Below are 25157 nucleotides of genomic sequence, written 5' to 3' on the forward strand. Positions count from 1 at the left end.
AGGGGCGCGAGCAATTGGCGTCAGGGCCACGGGAGGTGAGAACGCGGTGGTGCGGCATGTGGGCTGCCTGATACTAAGGAGACCCTGTCAGGTGGGACACGATCACGCACTGCTCCCCTCCCACAAAAAAAGAGTTCTGGGGGAGTATGAGTGAGAAATTATATTCATGATCATGCCCCTGGATCGTCTCTTCCAGGTAGTACCGCACCAGGAATGACGGTGAACTCACCGCTGCGCTTTAGAGGAAAGAAGATCCTGGCTCCAATGGTGCGAGTGGGGACATTACCAATGCGACTTCTTGCTCTAGACTATGGTGCCGATATCGTATACTGTGAGGTATGAAGGATGGGCAGATTAGGCAGCCTTACCTGATAACATTGCTGTAGAAAGGTGACTGTGTTGTAGGTCGACATGAGGCTTTGTCTTTTAACAAATGCAGAGAATTGTTAAAACTCAGGAATGAGGTAAAAAAAAAAAGTCTTAAGAGTAATACTGCTGGTTTATTCACCTGTGATAGTCTAGGTATTAGGAAATGATGATGATACAAAACTGGGGGCGTTGGCTGACACCCCAGCAGGCTGTGCAGCCATCTGACGTGGCCTGGACAGGCTGGAGAGCTGGGTGCAGGCAAACCTCATGAAGTTTAATAAGGACAAGTGCAAGGTCCTACATCTGGGGAGAAATAACAACAGGCACCAGTACAGGTTAGGGGCTGCCCTGCTGGAAAGCAGCTCCACAGAGAAAGACCTTGGATTGCTGGTGGACAGCAAGTTCTCCATGGAACAACAATGTGCTCTTGTGGCCAAGAAAGCCAATGGGATCCTGGAATGTATCAAGAAAGGTGTGTCCAGCAGATCTAGGGAAGATCTACTATCTCTCTGCCCTGGTGACACCACACCTGGAATACTGTGTCCAGTTTTGGGCTCCCCAGTTCAAGAGAGATAGAGACTTGCTGGAGAGAATCCAACGGAGAGCCACGAGGAAGAATAGGGGACTTGAGCATCTCCCCTATGAAGAGAGACTGAGAGCCCTGGGGCTACTTAGTCTTGAGAAGAGAAGACTGAGAGGGAATCTGACCAATGTCTATCGATATCTGAGGGGTGGGTGTCAAGTGGAGGGAGCCAGGCTCTTCAGTTTTTCACCGGACAAGGACCAATGGGTTCAAACTTTAACATAGAGGATTTCACCTCAACATGAGGAGAAACTTCTTTACAGTGAGAGTGACAGAGCACTGGAAGGTGACAGAGCATTGGAACAGGCTCCCCAAGGGGGGTTGTGGAGTTTCCTTCTCTGGAGACTTTCAAAACCCACCTGGATGCGTTCCTGTGTGGGCTACTCTAAGTGATCCTGCTTTGGCAGGGGGGTTGGACCTGATGATCTCTTGAGGTCCCTTCCAACCTTTAATATACTGTGATACTGTGAAATATTTCTTCACTAAAAAGGTTTTCAAACATTGGAATGGTCTGCCCAGGGTGGTGGTGGAGTCACCATCCCTGGAGGAGTTCAAGCAATGTGTGGACCTGGTGCTTAGGGTCATGGTTAAGTGTTGACCCTTCAGTATTGGACTGGATGATCTTTGAGGTCTCTTCCAACCAGATAAATTCTTTGATCTGTGTGTTTGGCTAGTACAAACCTACCTTGAGTCTTGAGGTGCTTTACTCTTCAGCATTAACTTAACTGCCCTTTTCACTTTAGGTGATTGGGTTCTGCTTTGTTTCCAGCTTGACAGATAGGTATTTGAACAAGATAGTTCTAGAATTGTGTACACATACCATATTCCTATGTTCTATTCATATTTTGAAACTTCAGTTGAGTGTGTTGCATAGTTAAATACTTGGTTTAATTTATATTCTTTTGCTATATTTGGTATCTCCAGATAGTTATTACATAAAATGGGCAACTGCTAGGGCTGGATGTCTTAAACCTTTCAACTCACTGAGATATTCTTTCTTCTCAGGAGCTGATTGACATAAAGATGCTGCAGTGTAAAAGGGTTATAAATGGCAAGTAGAGTATTTATTTTGTTAATATCTAAGCATTTTTTTTCCTAGTTAAAAGAATTATTTTTCTGAAGTAATTTTACAAGGAGGTATCAGTACTTACAATCTCTAAACTGTAGGGACCAAACATAAGCTTTGAAGCACTGTCTTACATCTGTCTGCTACTCTGCAGTTTGAAATTTTCAGTTTCCCTTAAAGATTTGCAGTAGGTCAGTTAGTGTTTCAAGGAAAACCATAAACGTTTTTGGACTTGGTTTATTGTAAGGATTCAATGAGTTTTCTGTTAAAATTTTTGACAGAAGTCAGGTCACTGGGTGTGCAGGGATAGGCCTTCTGAAGCAAAAGATTTCATAATTTTAGCTCCTGGCATTGTATCTTTCTCTTTTTAAAAAGGAAAATGGGATCAGTGTTGGAAATTCATTGCTGATGTTTAAGCATTATGCTGCTTTGCAGCAGCTGAAGGAAACTAGTAGCTGGGAATAGACAGGGCTTTAAAGTTCCAGTATATTATTTAACACATTGAAGCTTTTTATATGAGTTTTAAAATAACTAATAAAATTGTAATGAACAGATAACCTCCCTCAATTCTGGATCTACCTACTGGCTTCAGCCTCTACTGAACACTGTACTATTTAAATAAAGAGCAGACAGTAAAAACTCGTTTGGGGCTTCTTTGTTATTGTTTGAGGTGGGGTTTTTTTGAGGAATTTTATGTGTACATGTGCTAATAGAAAATCAAATTTCCTGAGCAAAACTACTAACCTTACAAAGCCCTTTATTTTTTGGGGAGGGAAAAGCGGTTTAATAGTTTCCAAGAAAAAATTCATTAGGGCTGCAGCAGAGACAGTTTCCAACCACGAGACTTTGTACATTTTAGCTGTTTGTGACACAACAGTGTACATACTTTTTAGTCTGTTGCAATAAGGAAACAAGACATGCGGGATGTCACTGTTTAGCATTATTTTATTATCTTGGGCTCCATGGGCTAGATTCAGCCTAATGGGATTTTTCACAAAGTTCTTAAAGAGGACATCTTTGAGACTTCCCAGCTGAGTGGCATGAGAGTTTTTTGTAGTGTCCCTGCTGGGGGACACAAGGCCCCTACAAATCTGCTTTCCTCTCCTGTCCTTCCCAGAAGTGGTACTTTTATGGTCACTCTGACCGATTCATCATTAGACTTACCTGGTGCTGATGCTTGCCCAAGAAATAGGCTCAGGGTGATTAGGGAGCACTAAGAGAGGGAAACAGCAATACTGCAAGGACAGACAAGAGTATTAGTTCTGCTGTTTATAGAAAACTTATTTAATAGCATTTCATTTATATACAAGTTGCAGAGTGATTAGACTTATGTGCTTACATTGGTATCTAATTTTTGTCTGTTTCTTCTTTCCTATAGAAGTGCTTGAAACGGTGGACTTTGTTGCACCTAATGAAAGAGTTGTTTTCAGAACTTGTGAGAGGGAGAGGCACCATGTTGTTTTTCAGATGGTAAGAAACCAACTGCAGGTGCTCTTCTAATGGCAACATAAACAACATTAAGTCTAAAGCAGCTCTCTGTGCTGCAGTGTTCTTGATACTTCAAGTGGAGGTTAAGTTTCACACCACAAGTGTGTGTTGTTGGTACACATGTTCAGCATGGCAAAGAGGATGCGCTGGGGAGACCTTATAGTAGCCTTCCAGTACCCGAAGGGGATCTACAAGAAAGCTGTAGAGGAACTTTTTACAAGGGCTTGCAGTGCTAAGAAGGAGCATGTCTTTGAGCTGGAAGAGGGTAGATTTAGACTGGATATTGGAAAGAAATTCTTTATAGTGAGAGTGGGGAGACACTGAAACAGGTTGCCCAAGAAGGTTGTAGATGCCCTGTCCCTGGAGGTGTTGAAGGCCAGGTTGGACAGGGCCTTGAGCAGCTTGGTTTAGTGGAAGGTGTCCCTGCCTGTGGCATGTGGTTGAAACTAGATGATCTTTATGGTCCCTTCAAACCTGAACCGTTCTATGTGATCAGGACAGTATGCTATAAACTCTCTGTAGAGCTGTTTTCAGAAGAGGTGGTTAAGATGAATTCTGTGCTCTGTGACACAGCTTGGCTTTGTAATAGGTATCTTTGATAGATTTCCAAACATACAGATACAAAAAATAAATTATGCTGATGTTTGATCACATTTAAGTCATGCACCACCCAGTAAACAGTTGCCCCGAAAAGACTGAATGAAATGGCATTGTTTAGTGTAGATGAGAAGATTCATGTGTACATTGCAGTGCACAAATGGGTTAAAGGCTGCTGGAGAAAAATAGATAGTAATTTGCTCTTTTGGACCACTTTGTGTACAACAAGAGATGGTGAGGGTTTTAGGGAGAAGTATGGACTGCAATAGATACTGAAAAAGACCTTTGTTGTAGGTAACAATATCACTGGAGTAAGCTGCATGTAGAGGCTGTGGAATTGTTACTACTATAGCTTCTTAAAAACATGATAAATACCTGATGGTGAGGGGCAGAGAACATTTGATACTGCTGTAGGTTAGGAAGGTGGACAGACCTCTCTGGAACCGTTTTTGCATCACCATTCATTATTCAGCGACTGACACTAGTATATGCTTTAGCTAAATGTTGTGCCTTGAATGGGTCTCTGTCTTTTTATACAAACTGTTAAGAGAAAATATAGTTGTACATGTGGGCAAGTGATCTGGTCATATTTTATAATTATAAATCCTCTTGTTTTACCAACAGGGTTCAGCAGATGCTGAAAGAGCCCTGGCAGTAGCTAAGCTTGTGTAAGTCATCTTCTCTCACCCCTTCACACCATGGATTTATTTGGTTTTTTATGTACAGAGGAATTGCTGTAGAAGATGGATTTTTATGATTGGGAAGGTCATGGTAGGTCTTAATAAGATCAAGAAAAGTAGTGTAGGAGCTGCACAGTAAAGTATAGCATCTCAAAAGGCCAGTGGAATAATGGTGTGACTGCAGCTTCTATTTAAATTCTTGCTCAAACCAGCAGCTGCTTAAGTTCTATACAGGCATTGATGGCTTTTTGCTAGTGCAATGAGTGTGTTCTTGATCTGTCCAATAGGAAATTTCCCTGGTTATTGCACAGCTACAAGTAAGATCAGTATGGCTGAAAATGTCTCCTACGATTTGTGGTTTGAAGCTCCCTTTAAAGTATTGTGCAGAAATGAAAATCTCTTTTAAAATCTGTCTTAAACCTTTTCAAAAGGTGTTTTCAAGCCTCTGTTTTAAATAGAAGGAAGTTTCAATAGGGCTTGCTTTAGCTGCGGTGGTGAATATACTTCATCCTATATAAACGTATTTAAGATCAGTATTTGCAGCTTCTATACAGCACTGGGTGAAACCTGTGGACAGACTGATTTTCAGGTCACTGTTCAATATATTAATGAGAAGCTAAAAATTCAGCAGTTCAAATGAAAACTTATCATTTAAGCCTTCATGATGATGGGACAATTTTCTTGAAAAGATGTCTTTATTTCCTGATTCTTTTTCTAATATGCTGAAAAATATTTTTATTGTTTCTTCTTTTAGAGAGAGTGATGTAGCTGGTATTGATATCAACATGGGATGCCCGAAAGAATATTCTACCAAGGCAAGTGGATTAGATATTAGGCCATGGAGCATCAGTTTTATTTCAGATGTTCCTGCAGAATAGATAAGAAAAATTTTGCACTTGTTCTCAAAGAAAAAGAACTTCAGTTTAGAAGACTTCAAACTTTATTCCAGGGAAGAAGCCTGGCTATTTCCTTTAAGCTTTCTGTTCTCTAGTCTTTTCAGTGTTGGCATTTTTAGCATTTGGAGCAAGTCCCTTGCCATGTGAAGCTGTAATGTTTCATCCTTTAAACAGAAAAAAATACAGCACTTTCACTTCCTAATTCTGGGTTACCATCTTTACATCTGGATGCTTTTTCCTGGCCTTTTACTAAAGCAAGAGCACAAATGTAAATGCTGACTTGAGATCTGTCTTAATTCCTAGTATCAGCCTAAGCACTTACAGAGCTTACATATTTGCTTTTGGAAAACCAAGTTGCCTGCGGACCAAGTAAAACTATTTTTCCCCCTTCTCCCCTTTCACAGTAGGAAAAAAAAAAAGGGAATTCTGTGGCCATATATTATATATGGGGCATAAATACATGGCTGATTGAAATGAGATACCCGGTGCACGGAGGCAATACTGTTAAAAGGGGAATAGTAACAGCCAAAGCTGACACAGCCAAACATGCCTGTACCATGCATTATGCTGTACAGACTCATCTCCACAGCAGTGAGTCATCCTCCACCCTGTTTTTCACCCAAGATGAAATAATGCTTTGTCTAAGTGGATTTATTTGATAAGACTACTCATAAAGAGTTTGGTTTAGATCACATCGCTTTAGAGAAATAAAAGTATGTCATGGAGTTTTGACACAGAAGAACCAAAGGGCCCTTATGACTGTATGCAGAGTATATGAGAGGGATTATGTTTTCCCATCACAGGGTTGATTTTCCTTTGGAGCATGTGAGGTGTGTGAGAATGTTGGAGACCTTTCAGATATTTAGTATCTACACTTTTAAGTTAATAGTGCTTCATCCTCAGTCTGGCAGTTTGTCAGTGTTGAAAGTACCGGGCCATGCTGCAAGAAGAGCATAGGATGGATTGATTTATAGGGGATTTTCTGTTTCTGTACTTCTTAGTTTTGTAGGTTGGCTTGTCCCCTGAAGAATAATTTTCTGTTGTGTATCCAGAAACTACTCACATCAAGACCTCTCAGATCTGGTGTGTAATGTTAAGACAATAAATCTGTTCAGCTGTCACTGAGCAGAAACTGGGTGATTGCAGTTGCTAAAAATGGCTTTTTGAAATCTTGTCTGCCCCTTAATGGGAGCGGGTTGGTGCCCTGAATTTCTGCTCTGCGGTTCTAGGAAACGGTTCAGCAAAGTGTTCATTAATGTTTCTGCATTTTAAATACCTCCACAATATAACATTGTGCTTTTGTTGTGGTCTGCTAGTAGGCAAAATAATTGAGGTGAAAAATGTGTTTGCCTAGTGTGTAACAGTTTGTGTGTATTTTCCTAGGGAGGTATGGGAGCAGCACTGCTGTCTGATCCTGACAAAATAGAGTCTGTGAGTATCACCTTGTGTGTTGTGAACTGCCTTGGAAAGTATTATGTATTGTGTTCTACTGGAAGCATGGAAGACAAATTTGTAAAAGCTAGAGTGGAATAATCAGGTTTGAGTACTGAAATTAAGGTTATGGGTAAAGAATCCTTGTTTACTTCTTATCATTGGCTGAATTAGAAAGTTGCCACCTTCTTTTTCAGTTTAAAAACTTTCACTATGTGGTGCTATTTTTGCAGAGGGAGGAGTTTTATGTGCATATGTAATATATCTGTGTAAAACCCTACATGAACTAGTAGGGAAAAGGTTCATACATAGGTGTATATGTGCACATACTTCATTCATACAGAACTCTCTATGAACCTTTATGAAAAAGATGCACATGCATATATGCACATCTACCTGTATGTAACATAAATTGATATGTAATATGTGGAGGGTTTAGGTATATACTTTCTTTTTTTTCCCCCCTAAAGACTTCTAAGCTTCCTGATATGAAACAGAGTCCAGAGGTTGCTCTGCATTTCCAGAGATATTGTTTGCATATAATTTTCTTTCTTCTTAAAGACCTGATTCTTCACAGTTCAGATGATTTGACTGTGAACTTTGTGTTACTTTCCCTTAGCTCTTAGTAGCTCACTGTGTCCTTCTTCAGAATTCTGAGTGCAATTCTTGTACTGTTCCTGTACTCAGCACTGGTGAGGCCACATCTTGCTTATCGTGTACAGTTCTGGGCCCCTCACAATACCCTGGAAGGGTATTGAGGTGCTGGAGCATGTTGAGAGAAGGGCTACAAGGCTCATGAAAAGGCTGAATCCCTTTAGTGTGGTTTAGTCAACCCTGGGTTGAAGGTTGAACTGGATGATCTTTGAGTTCTCTTATAACCATTTTTCTATTATATTCTATATATTCTCTATATATCTATATATAATATAGATATTCTATATATTCTATTACTCTGTTTGCGGTTCACCTCTCAGGTATTTAAACATGTATAGGCAATTACATGACCCTTTTAAGTGTGGTCTGTTGGACTTACATTCAGCTTGTGAAAAGAAGATTTTTCCCCATATCTCAGTTCTTAAATAGTTAAAGAAACAACTGCTTGTTTGTCTGCTTGTTCTGAGCTAAATGAATAAAATGTGCTTTCTCTTAAGCATGGAATTCAGTTTACAATATTTGTTTTCTTTAGAGGATTCAATGGTGTTACTTGACATTTTCATCTTTTTTTGTCCTTTTTTTCATTTTAAATGCTTTCTTCTCTCCAAAAAAACCCTCTTTATCAGGTATGCTTACATTTAGTTTTCATAAACTCACAATTCAAATAAAAGAGGACTGTGGAAACAGTTGCATGAAAATGAAAAACTTCTGCAGTTTAGTTTGAAATGATCAGAGTTTACTGGTCACTTCATATTAAAACTGGTGTTGAAACTCCAGCAGCAGTTAATTGTTCTGCAAAAATCCAGTTAAAACCAAAAGAAGTGGAAATAAAAATGGCTTAGATTAGAAATAAGTTTGTATATTTATTGGATGAAGTGATATACTCAATTACAGACTGCATGTAGATTCTTTATTGAAAAGCAGTAGCTACTGTTACATTGTTGTAACTTCTTTATATCTTCAAGAGAGAAAGAACTATTAATGTCATTCTCATCATGTTTTTGTCTTTATTTTTCTTTTAACAGATACTGACTACCCTTGTTAAAGGAATTTGCAAGCCAATAACCTGCAAAATCCGCATTTTGCCCTCTGTAAGAACATTAATCATTAAAGTGTTTAGTTGTTTATTATTTCTGTGATTTAAAATCAATTAGAATATATGGCATTCTAATACATTGGCATTTGAGACTTGTTATTATGAAATAACACTTGGAATTATAATTTCTGTTTGGGATGCTGTCACAGCCTAAAGGGTTATGTGACTTGTGTGTGCATAGAGATCATGATTGTGGGTTTGTTGGTTTCCACAAGACACAAGTTCACAGAGGCTTTTATTCCCTACATTTCTGAACTTTATTACAGATTACCACAAATACTACAAAAATCACCATAGCAAATATATCTGTGATTTATAAAGCTAGATATAGACATGTCTATCTCAAATTATTTCAAATTAGTAGTAGTAACAATCAGGAGTGTTACAGTAGTGATTAGTATGGCAGCAATCAATTAGAGCAACAGTCAATAATAGCAACAACCAAGCAAGTATACTCTGTTATATCTTAGTACAAACTTGCCACTGGTGAAGCAAATCAATAATGTAACAGCAGATATATGCATGTTTATATGTATATTCACAGTAAAGATACCAATATCAAATGCATTAGATCTCAGAAGGGGGCCAAACCATACTCAAATTAAAAAACAACTTTTGCAGCTCTTTTAGAAACTCTTCAATAGATTGAAGCACCGAAGAGGTTCATAACCTTCCTTCTCAGAAGCAACATTTTCCTTGCAGTTAGCATGACTTGTATTCTGGGTAGTTTCTTGGCTACAATCAGTCATTTAGAAGAAACTCTGTAAGAATGTGACATCACTAAAGCTGGTACATCTTACTTTTTCAGTATTTGTCTAGAGTGTATCTGTTAAGAATGTACTGAAAATATGTAGATTGTTTTTGCTTTTTTTACAACTGATGTAGTTTTTGTATGGGTTTATATTTTTTTCCAGTTGAATTCCCTATATATTTTTAAACTACCAGGGGGTGATGTGGCATCTCTTTAAATGACTACTTACTTTGCAATTGTATATTTAATTACCTGCCTAGATACCAGGATTGCGTATGACCTGGATAGCTATTTCTGCAGATGGATGCACTGTAACTGAGCAAGTTATTGTTCAAAAGTCATTTACACATGCACTTAAAATTAGTAAATGAACAAATGAAGCCTGTGTCAAAAGAATCAATATCTCTGCGATCATTTTGGTTCTGAAGTACTAAATCAAAGAATTGCCAGCTCTCCTTTTTGTTTTCTGTAACTATCCTAGAGCCTCTTCCTTTTTGTTTCAAGCTGGTTTTGCATTATATGCCATCCATCAGAACAGCAGGTGAGCTTCTTTCTCTTATGTCCATGCCAGCTGGTGAATGAACCACAAATGATTCTCCAGCTTTTGAAAAGAAAATTTGCCTTATCTTTTTTCTTTCTCTCTTTCTCTGAAGCTGCGTAAAACAGGCTAATCCAGCAGTGCGCCAAATTTCTTTCTGCCTTGCAACAGCATCTTACCTCTTTGAAGATGCACTGGGAGCTTCCCCTTTCTCCTCTGTACCTTTTATTCAGTGGTCATGTATTAATATCATAGAATTGTTTAGATGTAAGTTAACTTTTTAGAGACATATCCAGGAGTATGTTTGTAGATGTGTGATTGCATGTTGCAATGATTTCAGAAGGCATCCCCATATTAAGATGGATTTTCATTACAGTTTGCGGAGTAGTCTTCAGAGAGTACTTGTTAACAAAGTGTTCTGTATCATTTTCAAGTGACAATCTAAAATCCTGTTGGAAAATGTTCTTCTACTACAGTATTATATACCTAATTTGAAAAGAATTGGGATCTTTGGTTTCAGGCATTCAAAAGGACTTTTTATTTTTGTCACAATATGTAGTTCTTAAATTGAAATGTATATTAAATGCTTACGCATTTTGGGAGTTACTGGTGAAGTCATACGAGAAAATACTCCAACATTTGTTTGTGCAATGATCATGTTGTAGTCACTCCTTTTTCTTTGAACTAAAATGTCGTTCCTTGTCCCTCAGATTCAAGATACTGTGAATCTGGTGAAGAGAATAGAGAAGACTGGCATTGCTGCCATTGCAGTCCATGGAAGGTAAATCCATTTTAGGATGTTGTAGTTTGCTGATGAACATATCACAGTAAGGTATGACCAGAGTATACTCTACATGAAATATGTGGTTCTGATTTCAGCTGTTAACTAAAACAGTGTTAGAGAAAATCAGGCAAGTAATGGTGTAACCAGATGGGTAGATAAGGGAAGAGCAGTGGATGTTGTCTACCTTGACTTTGGCAAAGCCTTTGATTGTTTCCCACAACACCCTCATAGGGAAGCTTAGGACGTGTGGGTTAGATGAGGGGACAGTGAGGTGGATGAGTACTGGCTGAAGGGCAGAGTGCACAGATCACTGTTGTGGTCAACAATGCAGGGTCTAGTAGGATGCCTGTGGCTAGTGGTGTCAGTAGTGGGTCCAGTCTTGTTCAACGTATTTATCAATGATCTGTATGAAGGAACAGAGTGTACTCTCAGCAAGTTTTCTGATGATGTAAAATTGGGAGGTGTGGCTGGCTCCTCCAGTCAGGCCTGGCTGCTGGTCAGTGAGACCTGAACAGGCTGGAGGGCTGGGCAGAGGTGAACCCCATGAAGTTCAACAAGAGCAAGTGTAGGGTCCTGCACCTGGAGAGGAATAACCCTCTGCACCAGTACATGTTAAGGATACTTCTGGAAAAAAACTCTGCAGAGAAGGACCTGGGAATGCTGGTGGACAACAAATTTACAATGAGCTAATATCGTGCCCTGCCCTTGTGGCCAAGAAGGTCAGTAGTTTTCTGGAATGCATTAAGAAGTGTTGCCAGCAGGTCAAGGTGTGGCCAGCAGGTCAAGGGTGGTTCTCCTCCCCTTCTACTCTGCCCTAGTGAGGCCACACTTGGAATATGGTGTCAGTTCTGGGCTTCCCAGTTCAAGAGGGCAGGCAGCTATTGGAGAGAGTCCAACAGATGGCCACAAAGATTAATTTAGGGACTGGAGCATCTCTTTTGTGAGGAGAGGCTGAGAGACTTGGGACTCTTTAGCCTGGAAAAGAGCAGATAATAGGGGGTCTTATAAAAGCATATAAATATCTAAATAGTGGAGGTCATGAGGGCCTAGGCTCTTCTCCATGGTGGCTAGTGACAGGACAAGGGGAAACAGGTACCAACTATAACACAGGAGGTTTCACTTGAACTTAAGGAGAAACTTCTTTACTTTGAAGAGTACTGGAGCACTGGACCAGGCTGCCCAGAAATGTGGAGTCTCCTTCCCTGGAGACGTTCAAAATCTGCATGGATGTGTTTCTGTGTAACCTGAGCTAGGCAAACCTGAGTTAGCAGGGAGGTTGGACTAGATGATCTCCAGAGGCCCCTTCCATCCCCCACCATTCTATAATTCTGTAATTGGGGAACTGAACCTCTTGCTGCTATTTTTCTGAAATTTGTGTCTCAGAGGTGGAATAAAACTAGAAATGATCTTGAGTACTCTGTATCTAAAGAGTGATGCTTATTTGGATATGAAATGACAGTAACAATGTTTTAAAATGTGTTTGATATGAAAGGATTCTCCTGTGGTTACAATATGAAAAAGGAAAATTATATCAAATATATAAAATAAACAAGTGGAGATAAGTATGTCCCAATAATCCTTGAGTCATGTCTGCTGTGATTCAGATAGATGCAAATTCCATAGGAAATCTTTGGTCTTGTCTTTTTTTTGTTTGTTGGAAAGAAAGAAGGAGGAGAGGCCTCAGCACCCTGTCCACTGTGATGTGATCAAAGCCATATCTGAAGCAGTCTCCATTCCAGTAATAGCAAAGTAAGTTGGACTAATTAGCTGGTTATTGATAGATGCCTGTACCTCACTTAAGCTTTGCAAGTGCATGAGAAAGGCTCTTCATGAAGGGCAAATACAACATGACCTGTTAACAAAGATCAAATCTCAGTGGAGGTAGCAGTGACAGGAAACAACCTTGTGAAATATCTCCATACCTCAGTGTTTAGTTTAAAAATTCTGCATACTTTTCAAAAGCACTGCTGTTGTGTGTCACAGTCTATGCCATGCAAGTTGTTTCTGGTTGCATCCAGCTGTTGAATTCTCTATGCTTTTAAGCCCTGTGCAGTGACTGGCTATAACCTTACCTCTGTTTATCTTGGGCACATGAGAGACGATCTGTCCCGCTGCTCAAAAGCATTGTTGTATTCTATGGTCTCAAGTTTTCCCTAGTCTCCTCTAGTAAGGACATGATCCCAGTGAATCTGCTTGTTTTGACAGATCTTTCAGTAACTCTGTGATAGTAAAATAAGGAACTCTCTTAGAATTAAGTTTAGCTACAAACAGATAAGCTTTAAGAGCAGTTTTGGAAGCAGAGGTATTTAACTGTCCTGAATTGTATCTGATCTGCCTGACCAACATCTTTAGATACTTCACCTCTTTATACGTGGCAGTAGAATGTCCTTGGCCAGAGAAGCAGGGTCATTAAATAAAGTTCATTCTTTGCTGATCTTTTCATGGAAAAGTTGTATCTCAACAAACCATATACTTGGATCAGGAATTTGAGAACTGTTTTTCTGTTCACATGTCTGTGTAGAAATACAATGAAAATCAGTTTTTCCTGTTAGAAGACTTGTTCCTGTACTGAACAAAGGAAATATTCTGTGCTCATAATTGATGTTGATCCACTCTTCAGTGGTTCTTCTCCTTTATAATTTTCAGAATTTTTTTAAAAATAATACAGAATGAAAAAAACAAGCAAAATTCACATTGTGAATGCCATAGTTTAAAAGCCCAACTTCTATTTTACATTTCAAATAGGGAAATTTTTAAGAAAAAAGGTGGTTTCAGTGTTGGTTTTGTTTATTTACATGTCTGATTTGCTAAATGGAAAGCAGACAGTACAATAGAAGCAGTGCAACCTTCTTTTAACTTTAAAGTGCTTTGTGACTGATCCAGAAGTACTACTTGTACTTTCTCTCCATATGTTAGTGCCAAAGTGTGATGATGCTATCCTTACTTAACTTGTTTTTGGTATCATTTATGCCAACACAATTAATATGCAGTTGAAGGGATCTCAGATCTCCAGAGGTCCCTTCCACGCCCTCCTGTACTGTGATACTGTGGTACTGTGAAGGTTACAGACTTACTAAGTATCTTTTTTCAAACAGCATGGAAGTGATTCTTTGTGTGACTTTACAGCTGTGTGAAAACACACAGTTTGTGCAAACTCAAACTGCATTTTTTTCTTTGTAAAAACAATCTTCTGTTTTAAAAATAAGTATGCAGTTAATGAAAAATATTATATATAATCAGTGTTCTAATGAGCCGTTGCTAATAAAACTCTTAGATCCATTTATTTTCTTAGTTGTGTAATAGTATCCTAGCCTGCCATTATGAGTCATGCAGTATCACATAAAAAATGCAAGGCTGCGTTAAACTAATAGCAAATACACATGTTGTGATTATAACAGTGATGTTAATTTTTAGTGGAGGATCTCATGACTTCATCAAAGAATATACAGACATTGAGACCTTCCAGAAAGCAACAGCTGCCTCATCAGTAATGATAGCTCGGGCTGCCATGTGGAACCCATCTATCTTCAGAAAAGAAGGCTTCTTCCCCTTGAAGGAAGTCATGCAAGATTACATCAAATATGTATGTTTTTAGAAGAACTTGCTTGTAGTTAACATTATTTAGAATGGTTAATCCAAGCCTTACTAGTATCTTAACTCCTCTTCATTTCAAAGGTTTAGGCTCCAGGGTTATTTTAACTTACTATACATGCCACTAGCCTTGCAAATCAACCACTGCTTCTTCTGTTTTGTTTTGTTCAGAAGTCTATATTCTGATTGCTCTTTTTCTCATGTAACATGCTTTCTAGCCCTAATTTCCTGTGAACATTTATGAGTCTCACAAGGCTATCTAAAAGTGCCTAGGTATTTGAAGTTAATGGTATGTTGGCCAACTCTTGATGCTACAAATAATGTTGAAACAGAAAAATGAAGGAATATTAAGTACTCGGTTGCTGCTAGATTCAATTTCAGAAATTAATTGCTTTTCACAAATACTGTCAAGGATTTTTAACAGCAGGGAAGCAAAGGGAATGATTTGCCAATAAAGTAATACTGTCTTGTAGCACTATAGCTTAATTAGATGAGTCATCTATTATATAAAGCATTCTCTATTATTCAAAATACACCATTTTAATGACACATTAGGAAATTAGTCAGAAATCTGTGGGTTTGATCATATCAATTCAAAATTCTTTGGGTTTTGAAAGTTTGAACTGTCAGTAATTAATTGCTAACTAAAATATCACTGCATTGCTAGTTAATTCTGTTAACTGGTTAACTCTTTCTTCATAAATGTACGAGTAAGTGGAATTCTATTCATAAAAGCATGCCAAAATAATCAAATTATCCTCACATTCATGAGTAGTCTTGAATATGTTATTGAGGAAATGGTGCATTGTGGTTTGCCTTTCAAAAATGATTTTGAAGTTCATGAAGAAACGTGTATTTATGTATTTTGCTTCTCTCCTTCAGGCAGTGAGGTATGATAATCACTACACCAACACAAAATACTGTTTGTGTCAGATGTTAAGAGAGCAGTTGGAAACTACTCAGGGTAAGAAGCTGCATGCTGCACAGTCCACACAGGAGATCTGGTAAGCATCTGCTTCAGAAGTACAAGTTGTGCTTGCAAACCACTTTTCTGTCTGTAGCACTGCCTGGCATTTCATTTCAGAAGTTACAAAAAAGCCCAAAATGAACAAAACAAAACAATCCAGTTAGTGAGATGTGAAATAATGCATTAAACCTTTTCCAGGCGTCCTCCATGCTCAGGTGTTAAAGCTTTAACCCTAAAGCTGTCTATATATTCAACATACTAATCTGAGTGGTGCTTCACTGAGTGACAGGTGTTTGTCCATTATTTGGATAATGAAAGACTTTTAGCATCTCTGGTGTTAGTCTGGAAGTTAATACTGGGAAACTTGTCTTCTTCCAGAGATACTTATTTAAACTATCCCTTTTGCATCTGGGGTTTTCAATGTTACTGGAATATTTATGACAAGACATTTGTTTTAAATGAACACTTACAGATAAATAAACACCTACAGATAAACTCAGAACAATGCATGAAGGTAACCTATATGAGGTGTTGGCTATTACAGTGTTTATTGTTTAGATGTATTTTTAAAACTAAAATTAGAAGAATTGTATTTCCTACTTTTCAGTCACTGTTTTTCACTCATATTCTTGTGGAGCTGATGCACCAGGAGTCATTTTCTGTGCTGATTCATCCACCTGCAGGTTATTAATTAAGCCAATAACTTAAGTGTTGCTGGACCTGATTATGCCTTGACTTCGGGCTGCAAATTGAATAGATAATGCTGAAAATAAAACCATTTTTTTTCTACTTGTAGCTCAACAGTATCTGATATGATTTGAAGGAGAAACAATGTGTTGCTGTGCAGAGTATAGCCACATTTTCATGTGATTCCTTTGTAGTTGCATACTCTATTTAAACACAGTTGATTTCTATACTTAGTCTTCTCTAAGAATTCATGATCTGATCTTTAACACAAAGTAATTCTTTTGGAACAGTGAAGCCTTCGAAATGGCTGACTTCTATGAAGAAACAACAGCTACTTTTGAAGCAAAGAAAATGTCTTTAGAAACTGAGACACAAGATGAAGACGACCAAATGGAAGATCCAGATGTAATAAAAATGGCTGTTAGATTTGACAAGTAAGCATATAAATTATGTTTTTCACTGTCCTGCATCTGTAAATGAAAATGTGAATTTTACAGTGCCTTACAGCTTTGTGAAAACAAAATTTGCATAACAGCACTTACTGTTTTTTTTATGAAGCAGATCTGTGTACATAATTAAACACAAACATCATCATTCTTTCTGTGCCATTTGGATGTCGTAAGATGTTCTTTTGGTCCAGGCTTCCTGGGACTTCTTAATTCTCTCTTTTAACTTATTAGAAGTGCTGAGTGATCATAAAAAAATTCAAACATCCTTACACAGAAGAATATGAGTCTGCAGCAATACAGAGTTTAGTTATTTTTAATTATATTTAACTAAACCAATACTTTTTCTATAAGAAGTTCTGCACAAATTTCATATTGCTCTTTTGAACTCATAAGGTATTCCTTGAAAAACTAATTCATGGTTATGTGCAGTATTATTTTCTAATTATAATCTGTGAAACCCATGGAATGATGTTATTTTCCACATTATACCTGTATTTGCTATTTTTGCTCTATTTGCTATTAAGTCAGCTCCAGAACTGTAATATAAAATGCTCCTCAAATCCATTCATAATGCTTTAATATTTACAGGCTCTATTAGCTGGCCCTCTGAGGATTGAATACAGTGGTTTTACAGTATTTCTTTTTTCTGTAAAATACATGAGGCTGTAGTTCTGCCAGTAAATGAATCAATGCCTACCTTTCCCACCCTTTTTATTTGGTAATTCTACTGTCTCATGACAGAAACACCTTTTTTTTTTCTTGCTTCTAGTGCTTAATCTTGTATTGTTGCTTATAATAAGCAGTTCCAAACTGTATCTCTGTTCTGTATCATACATTCAGGTAGACTCTTCTTTCTGATAAGTATCTTTCTTCTAGTTGTATTACTACAGGATGTGAATGTTTGGGAAGAATTAATAGAAAGTTTAGATTTAATTTTAGATGTTGTCCAACACATGAGTCAAATTATAAAGAAGCAGCATTTTTCTTAGAGCTGTAAAATTAGACCACAAAGAATCACTGGTAGTAATATAATAAGAAGTTTTAAAATAGAGCTCTGCACACAGTTTTTGACCAGAAATTTTTCTGTCTAGGCGAGAATATCCACCACAGATTACTCCAAAAATGTGTCTTCTGGAATGGTGTAGGAAAGAAAAGCATCCTCAGCCTGTTTATGAAACTGTGAGTTAAAGAAGAAACCCTTTCAAACCTCTTCCTCTGCCTTTTCTATGAAATTAAGTGATTTAGGACTCAGGGTAGTGGGAAATTCTGCTTCCCAGGCTCTTGAGTAAGCTGTTTCAGAAATGGCAACACACATATGTACAAAAATAGTAGCTTATTTTATTAGAAATGAAAATTTAAAGTCAGACCTTCGCTCTGTTTTTGATTCATGTGTGAAGGAAGTTTTTGTCACAACAGCTCATTACATAGGAGTCCATGACTTTGAAGTAAAGAATTTAGATTCAGAATATTTTCTCTGTTGTTCTACACTGTTACATTTAGGAACTGTACTGGAGAGGAACATTATTTGATTAGGTTTTTGCTAATGAAGAAATACTTGGAGTTTGGACAATTTCTTCTTATTTTTTAGGCTTAAATATGCAAGGTTATATTTGAGGTGTGAATTACAGTAATTTTAAATGTGTTACTTAATTGTGGTATAAAGACAAGACTATCAAGGAACCTTGCCAGTGTTGTTGTTCTGTAAATGACATGACTGGGTTTTGACACCCTTTCCTTTTTAATTACTTTTTTTCTTCCAGGTTCAAAGACCACTGGATAGGTTATTCTGTTCAGTAGTGACAGTAGCTGAGCAAAAATACAGATCAACACTGTGGTAAGCTATCCTTAATGTTTTCTGTAGCTGTGTTGTAGTTGTTTCTGAAATGTTGCTTAAAATTTGCAGTTAAAGGGTGCTCTGGTTTTTTCCAGTTGACCTCAATAAAAGTCAACTAAAAGGTCTCTTTAAAGCTCCCTCTGGGAGGGAGAAGGATGAAAAATTTCTGAGAATTGAATGTGACAAGAGGAAGTAAGCCTTACCATAATCAAGTAACCCATTACAGGTTTTAATTCACTTAGTACACTAGTCCACAAATTGTATTGGAAGGAGAGCGTGTAGGTGATCAGATTCAATTTTGTCTGTGAAGAGTTCAGAAACTAACCAAGAGAGGCAGAGGGGAGCCTCAGCACAGGTAATGTCTTCTGCCACTGCAGCAGATTAATCCTCAGTAACAAGTCAGGATTAAGTGTCTATATACAATGAAGCAGAGGACTGTTTGCTGGCTTCTCAGAAATCACACTTAATCAACAGCTGCATCCAGAGTGGCTCTGAAGTTTTATGGCATCTTGTGTATGATCATCTATTAATACTTGAGTTGACTTCAGGCTTTTGCACCTAAGCTGATAACAGCAAAGCTAGAGTCCAGCATTGAACATTTTAAAGAGGACGAATACACACAACAATTTCTGGTGTTTGCAGCATTCCTGTTCAGAGACTTCAGAAAGTTAAGTAGCTAGTATGAAGCTGAGAAGAAAGTGTTTTCAGATACGGAATTTCACAAACAAGTGATCTGCAATCCCCCTCAGAAGTGACAGAATCTCTTTTTTTTTTTTTTTTTTTTAACTTCTTCTTATGGAATAGTTCCTGCTTTTGTCAGTGTCAATGACCTTGTAAGCCTACTAGAGGTTATATATAGGCCTGATTATCTTTCAAGAAAAGTGATCCTTCAAAACCCCATTTGTTTAGTTTTGTGATCATATTTGTGAAAGCTAACTTCCAGAGAATTGCAGCCACTTGGGCCAAACACACTTTGACTTCATACCTTAGAAATGAAGAGTGTCTGAGATGTAAGACCTGGCAGAAACATTTTCTAGGAGTATTACATCAGGAGTGATCCATCAACATCAACACTTAGCAAGACTGAGTTTCCGGAACTGACTGACTTTGTTGTTCTGCTGTGAGAAGACTACAGATGCTCTTTATTTCATGATGTTGCATCAGAAGCAGGAAATTGGTTGTCTCTTGGCAGTGTAGAGATTTGACTTTCTACTTTTACCTGTGCTCTGTCTGCTTGCTCTTCAGGGACAAGTCAAAGAAACTAGCAGAACAGTCTGCAGCTATTGTCTGTTTGAGAACCTTGGGTGTCCCTGAAGGAAAGCTGTGTGAAGGAGAAAATCAACTGATTAACAAACGCAAGAGGGAAGACCAGGAGCGCTTGAATAACAGAGACTGTGGAGAAGATCCTGCTGAACCTTCCCAGAAAAAAGCTAATTTTATTGAAGAAGCTTCTGACATGAAATTGCCTAAGATGCCACGATAGCATGGAAATTGGTGGTTTCACACCTATGCAGCTACAGATTAGCTTCTATTTGTATATCTTGCTGTTCACATTTCATTTGGATTCTCTCGGAGACAGATAAATTTCCCAGTTGTGAAAAATGCCAACAAGATGTTTACTGTTCACCACTGTCCTTACGGTGCCTTTCAGACAGGATAAATTAGCAACTTGATTTTAAAGAACACTGAAAAGGCTATCCCAAAATAATAAATTAAATAATAAATCAGATATTTTCAAAGCAATTTTGTCATTGGTTTTATTACTTGTTTTTTATTTTTAAGAAGTCTACAATGTGCTGGTAAGAGATGTTTGAGTACATCATCCATAAGCAGATGAATTCATTACAGAACTGTGTAGTTAATCAGAAAAATTAATGTAGAAGAATGCTAGTAGCCAAGTAGACATGGTTTTGTCAAAAGAGTTTTATGCACGTCTTGCAGACTTTATTTACATCCATCTTACAGCAAGAAAAAGTTTTTGCAGAGAGGACTTTAGAAATTATAACACTATGCATGAAAAAAATATTATTTCATAGTTTCTACTACATTTTACCCTCCAGAAATATGACTATAGAATTAACCATAATTTCCAGCTTTAGGTGTTACATTTGTGTCTTTTCAGTCAGAAATTGTGGAGTTAAGTCTGTTGAATGGATGTCCTTTGAGATTTTTGTACTGTTGGAACTGGAAGTTCTAGTAAAGGTCTACATGTACATTACTTGCAGTGATGGGCATCCAAATATGGCATTATGTGTTTGTTCTTGAAATGCTGACCCAGTTTGCCACAGTATTTAGCTGTTGGTGATACTGGTAGTCTTCTGAATTTACCATCATCATAACTTCCTATTAAAAGTAAACTACAAGTAGATGTTATATGCCAAGAGAATATGCAGACCCATTCTGATTTCATGGAAATCCAGCTGAGCTTGTCTGCTTTGAGTTAGTAAAATCCCCAAAAGAATATCCTAATAGAGTAAGAAAAGTCAGGGGCTTCGGTTATTAATGGTTTATTGAAATGATGGTAGTTTCCCTCAACAGGGTGAGGGATCTTCAGATTTTCAGTTCTGGTCTGAAAACGAAATGACAGGGATATCATGCCATGATCTTTAAGTATAAAGAACATACAGAATATTACTCGTTTGAATGTAGTTAATCAGTCTTTCTGTTCAAAAGTTTGCACCTTTTTCTTCAGGTAATAGTGCCAGTCTTGAACTATTCTATTACAACAGAAGAACAGTATCTCACCATTCAGACTTGTGAATTTAAGTACAAGTGTATTCATATTTAAAATACCTTCTCTTTAAATCAGAGTAATTTGTAGTAAATCTCTACTGTCTTAGAAGAAAGCTTTTCTTGTTCATTTTGTATATTGTTGTAAATGCAGTTAAATAGATCTGATATAACTTCAGTGCTAGAACTTTACTCTGGAGCAGCTAAAGAATTTGCAGTATTAGAAATTTCAGAAGTAGTTGTGAGTAGTTGTGGTTATCTTGTCTTTCTCAGGACTATTTGGAGCCACCCTAGAACACTAGAGAAAAAGACATTTTGAGGTCCCGCTAGCAATGTAGCTTGCAAAATATGATATCATAGAAGCAGAGAGTGTTAGAAATTCATAGAGTATTTGGAGGTCATCTGGTCCAGCCCTCCTGCTCAAAGCAAAGTCAACTAGACAAGTTTCCCATGACTGTGTCTAGCTGGGTTTTGCTTACCAAGAGGGATTGAGAACTCCACCCACAAGTCTTCCTGGCAACCTGTTCCAGTGTTTGATCACCCTTATTGTACCAAAAAAAAAAAAAAAAAGTGACTGTGTTCTTCTTGTTTGTACATGAAATATCCTGTATTTCAGTTTGTGCCTGTTGTCTCTTGTCCCACAACTTAGAAGAACCTGGCTTCATTTCTTGTCAGCAAAAACTAAAATTGAATCTTTGAATAAGCCCCAATTATTACAGGTAGTGATGCCTAAATAAGATTATTCATTATAGGAGCCCAGATCTTTATAACAGCATTTTGGTGAGTGATGTGAACCCATGCATCTTTCTGCCTCCTTAAGTGAGGTGTAGCCTGTGCAGACTTTCTGCGTTTTTCCTTCCAGCAATTGACTTAAAATGCAGTTCAGAGCACGTGATTGTAGTGAGAGATTATAGTGACTCCAGTGGTCAATGGAAAACATCGAAAATTTGGTTTTCTGTTGAGCAGCTGAGCAGATTTCTGCAGCATGCTGTCAAAAATTCACATGAACTGTAGCTGAAGATAGGCACCTAAAGAGAAACTGTAGGAATACTCTGGCACTAGTCATGTCACAGTATATGTGCCTTTGGTTGGTTGATGGAGAGAAGTGGTTAATACTGGACATGTACTTCTTTGTGAGCTGAAACAAATACCATGTTAACACCAGTCTTCCAAGGATACATATTGTATTTATTTATATTAAAATAGATGGGTGCTAAAAGTTTTGGGGAGTGTATTTCTGTTCTCTCCTAAGTCCTTGTTTTCAAATCCTTACTGAAATTATTCTCTGGTCACCAATGCTTAGTTTAGTTCTCTTAATTCCTTGTATTAGTTGTATACATTAATGTGATTGTCTGTGCTGTAATTATGCCTGGCCACAGCCAGGCATAGGCAGCAAGTGAAAAGGCAAATGAGGAGTCATTCTGTTGGAATGGACATCAATGCTAAGTATAGAAGGGCTATAAATTCTGGCAGATGGCTAGAAAGCGTAACGTGTTTGATGACCTTCATCAGTTCCAAAATGAACTAGAAAGAGTTGCAACTGTATATACGTAGGTGTGTGCATGTCAAGAGTGTTTTAGTTTAATGACTTTGTTACATGCTTTCCTTCCTCTTAGCTCTCACAATTCATGTGTGACTTACTATCGTACTTTGATCATGCAATTCATCCTAAGCAGTTCTGCAGATAGGATGATTGTATTTACTGTCTACCTTCCCTTCTCAGCGCTGGCTTTAAAGTATCTCAGTGACCAGCTTTTTTCTCCCAGAAAATGTTCTATTCACATAGACTTTAAAGAGTGAATTGCACGGGTGACATCTGTAGGAGTTCCTCCCGTGCTTCTCTTTTCTGCTGTACCTTTCTTAAACAGAAGGTGGCAGATTTTTCTTTTTTTTTTCCAGGAAAATTGCTGGCTTCTGCAGTATTTAATGATTCAGCCATTGCTCTTCTGCATTCTTGCATAGGGTGGCAATTGAGACCACAGTTGGGTTGGAGGATGTTTAGCCTCACTTTTCAGAAACCTTGTGGGTTTTTTTAATTTTACTGTGGCGAGCATCTGATACTTGGTCCATACTAACTGAAGCTGTGCTCTATTTTAAGTATTTGCCTAGTGAAAATGTTTCACTGTTAATCCCATGGAACTCTGTCACAAGGCTACAGCAAGCAAACAAAAAACAGTTGTGTTTTGTTTCTTGATACCAATGCTGCAGAAACTGCTTGTATTAATAGCTGCTGAAGTGTGATCCATGGGTTTGGGAAGAACTGTGACTTGTCTTCCCCTGTTGCCTGCAAGTGCTGTCCTTGTTAGAAATGTGAATGGGAATGCAAAGATATTTTTACTAGCCTTCTAGCATGGATGTGTTCACTGTGGGGCTACCTCCAGTGCCTTGCTGGCTGGAATGCTTTTTGGAATGTCCCGGGCTCTGAGCCCAGCCCCGCCCTGGAATGCGAGGTTAAATGTTGGCGGTGCAAATACAGAGTTTGAGTGTCAAAATCCTAGAGTTCCCCAGTTCTGCAATTTCAGAAAGCTGGCCACTGAAGCACATGTCAGCTCAGCTGCTCTCCCATTCAAAGCAGTAAGCACGCTGTGAGTTGCTGGGCAGGAGGGGGAGGTAGCACGGGTTTTGTTTTGGTTTGTTTTTCACTTACGTTCTGACCTGCAGAAGGGCATGCTTTTCAAAGACACAAACAGGCAAGATTGCAAGCGGTCCCAAACAGGTGTTAGCTAGAAGGAAGTTTTCATTCACAGAAGTGTTTTATCGTTGCTTCTTCAGTCAAATGTAGAAGCTCAACATACTTCAGAGCTGTTGTCTGCTTCTATTTGGACTTCAAGTCAAGAAGCTCTGTTGATAATCCTGTAAGACTTAAGTTTTCTTTTGTACCACAGTGCCAGAGGCTTGACGTTTGAGCCTTCTCTTGAGAGTTTCTGCTAAAAAACATTAAAAGCAAGATGCAAACCTTTTGGTGGAGAGGGAATGCCTCATGTAGTGTTAAACAACAGTTGCTAGGTTAGTTAGGGAGAATTGATGAGGTCCAGAGGGAGTCTAGTCCAGTCATCCTTACTGAAAGGAGCATTACTCTCAGTGTTTTTATGAGAGCAGGCTTAAAAAATACAGTTCTATGGTATAACTCTCAAATTAAATTGTATTATAGAAGTTAATAGAAGTTATCTATTAGATGAATATAAGTATTATTCCATTGCCATAGTATGGGGGGAGAGTCTATTTTCCATTTTTAGAAAGTTACTGTCTCCAAGATGCCCTCTTGTGAGTTTACAATGCACTGCAGTACAGATCTGACACTACTCATTTTAACTTAATTTTCCTTGATGGTCTCCATACATTTGTTAATGCTTCAGAGTGTCATGGTGTTTGGTATGAAAAATGAACTTCCTGTTTAACTGCCTTTAAAAATCATTGTTTGGTGATTGTAACTGAAATGGTTATAGTCTCTCTATAGTTGTAGACATGGGAGCAGTATTCTATTCCACAAAACTAGATTTGAATACAGATCTTCCATCTGTACTTTTTATCTGGTTTAAAACTGTATAAACATTTTACATGTCCCAAGATTTTTTTGTTGTTGTTGAGCTGTAAAATGATCTATTCAGTGTTAGGATGCTGCATGTGCCATGCGTGCCTGTGTCCTTGTCACTGTCTGTTCTGTGCACAGGTGTTAGCAAGGACTTAGCATTTGATCATAGGTCTTTATGTGAGACTTGTTGAACAGAAACTAGTAAAACGGTTTCCTTCATTGTGGTCTGAGAAAAGCAAGGTTTTAAAAGATAGTAATCTAAAGGCTAATACTTTTTAATTAATTTCAAGCAACATTCTTCTTTTGAGTTGGAAAAAAAATAGGCTCTAATCAAACTTAATTGGGAAGCTTCTCAGTGATTTACCTGATTTGATTCAGTGCACACGTATTGACTTACTGCAGTTATCTTTAAAGCTTCTCAGACAGCAAAGACA

The 25157-nt window shown here is 38.0% G+C and overlaps 1 protein-coding gene across 2 annotated transcripts; it reads left to right on the forward strand.

The window, feature by feature from the left end:
* The first annotated feature begins 183 nt into the window (after window positions 1-183).
* DUS2 (dihydrouridine synthase 2) lies at window positions 184-19965 on the forward strand. 2 transcript variants are annotated; one of them, XM_054389771.1, is made up of 15 exons: window positions 184-336; window positions 1958-2003; window positions 3397-3488; window positions 4728-4771; window positions 5538-5598; window positions 7063-7110; window positions 8790-8855; window positions 10860-10930; window positions 12596-12682; window positions 14348-14516; window positions 15407-15528; window positions 16469-16612; window positions 17719-17806; window positions 18388-18461; window positions 19707-19965. In XM_054389771.1, the coding sequence occupies exons 1-15, from the start codon at window positions 214-216 to the stop codon at window positions 19942-19944; spliced, it is 1473 nt and encodes a 490-aa protein (XP_054245746.1). In that variant the 5' UTR covers window positions 184-213; the 3' UTR covers window positions 19945-19965. The 2 variants fall into 2 exon arrangements, with proteins under 2 accessions (XP_054245746.1, XP_054245745.1); XM_054389770.1 differs by lacking the exons at window positions 4728-4771; window positions 5538-5598 and having other exon boundaries at window positions 214-336.
* Window positions 19966-25157: the final 5192 nt, after the last annotated feature.

This window comes from Indicator indicator, chromosome 19 (genome assembly GCF_027791375.1).
Source record: "Indicator indicator isolate 239-I01 chromosome 19, UM_Iind_1.1, whole genome shotgun sequence".
In the NCBI taxonomy this organism is placed as follows: Eukaryota; Metazoa; Chordata; class Aves; order Piciformes; family Indicatoridae; genus Indicator; species Indicator indicator.

Coding starts and splice junctions, on each gene's coding strand:
- DUS2 (XM_054389771.1), top strand. CDS start 214: ATGACGGTGAACTCACCGCTGCGCTTTAGAGGAAAGAAGATCCTGGCT. Junction 337..1,957: donor CCGATATCGTATACTGTGAG/GTATGAAGGATG, acceptor CTTTCTTCTCAG/GAGCTGATTGACATAAAGAT. Junction 7,111..8,789: donor ATCCTGACAAAATAGAGTCT/GTGAGTATCACC, acceptor TTCTTTTAACAG/ATACTGACTACCCTTGTTAA.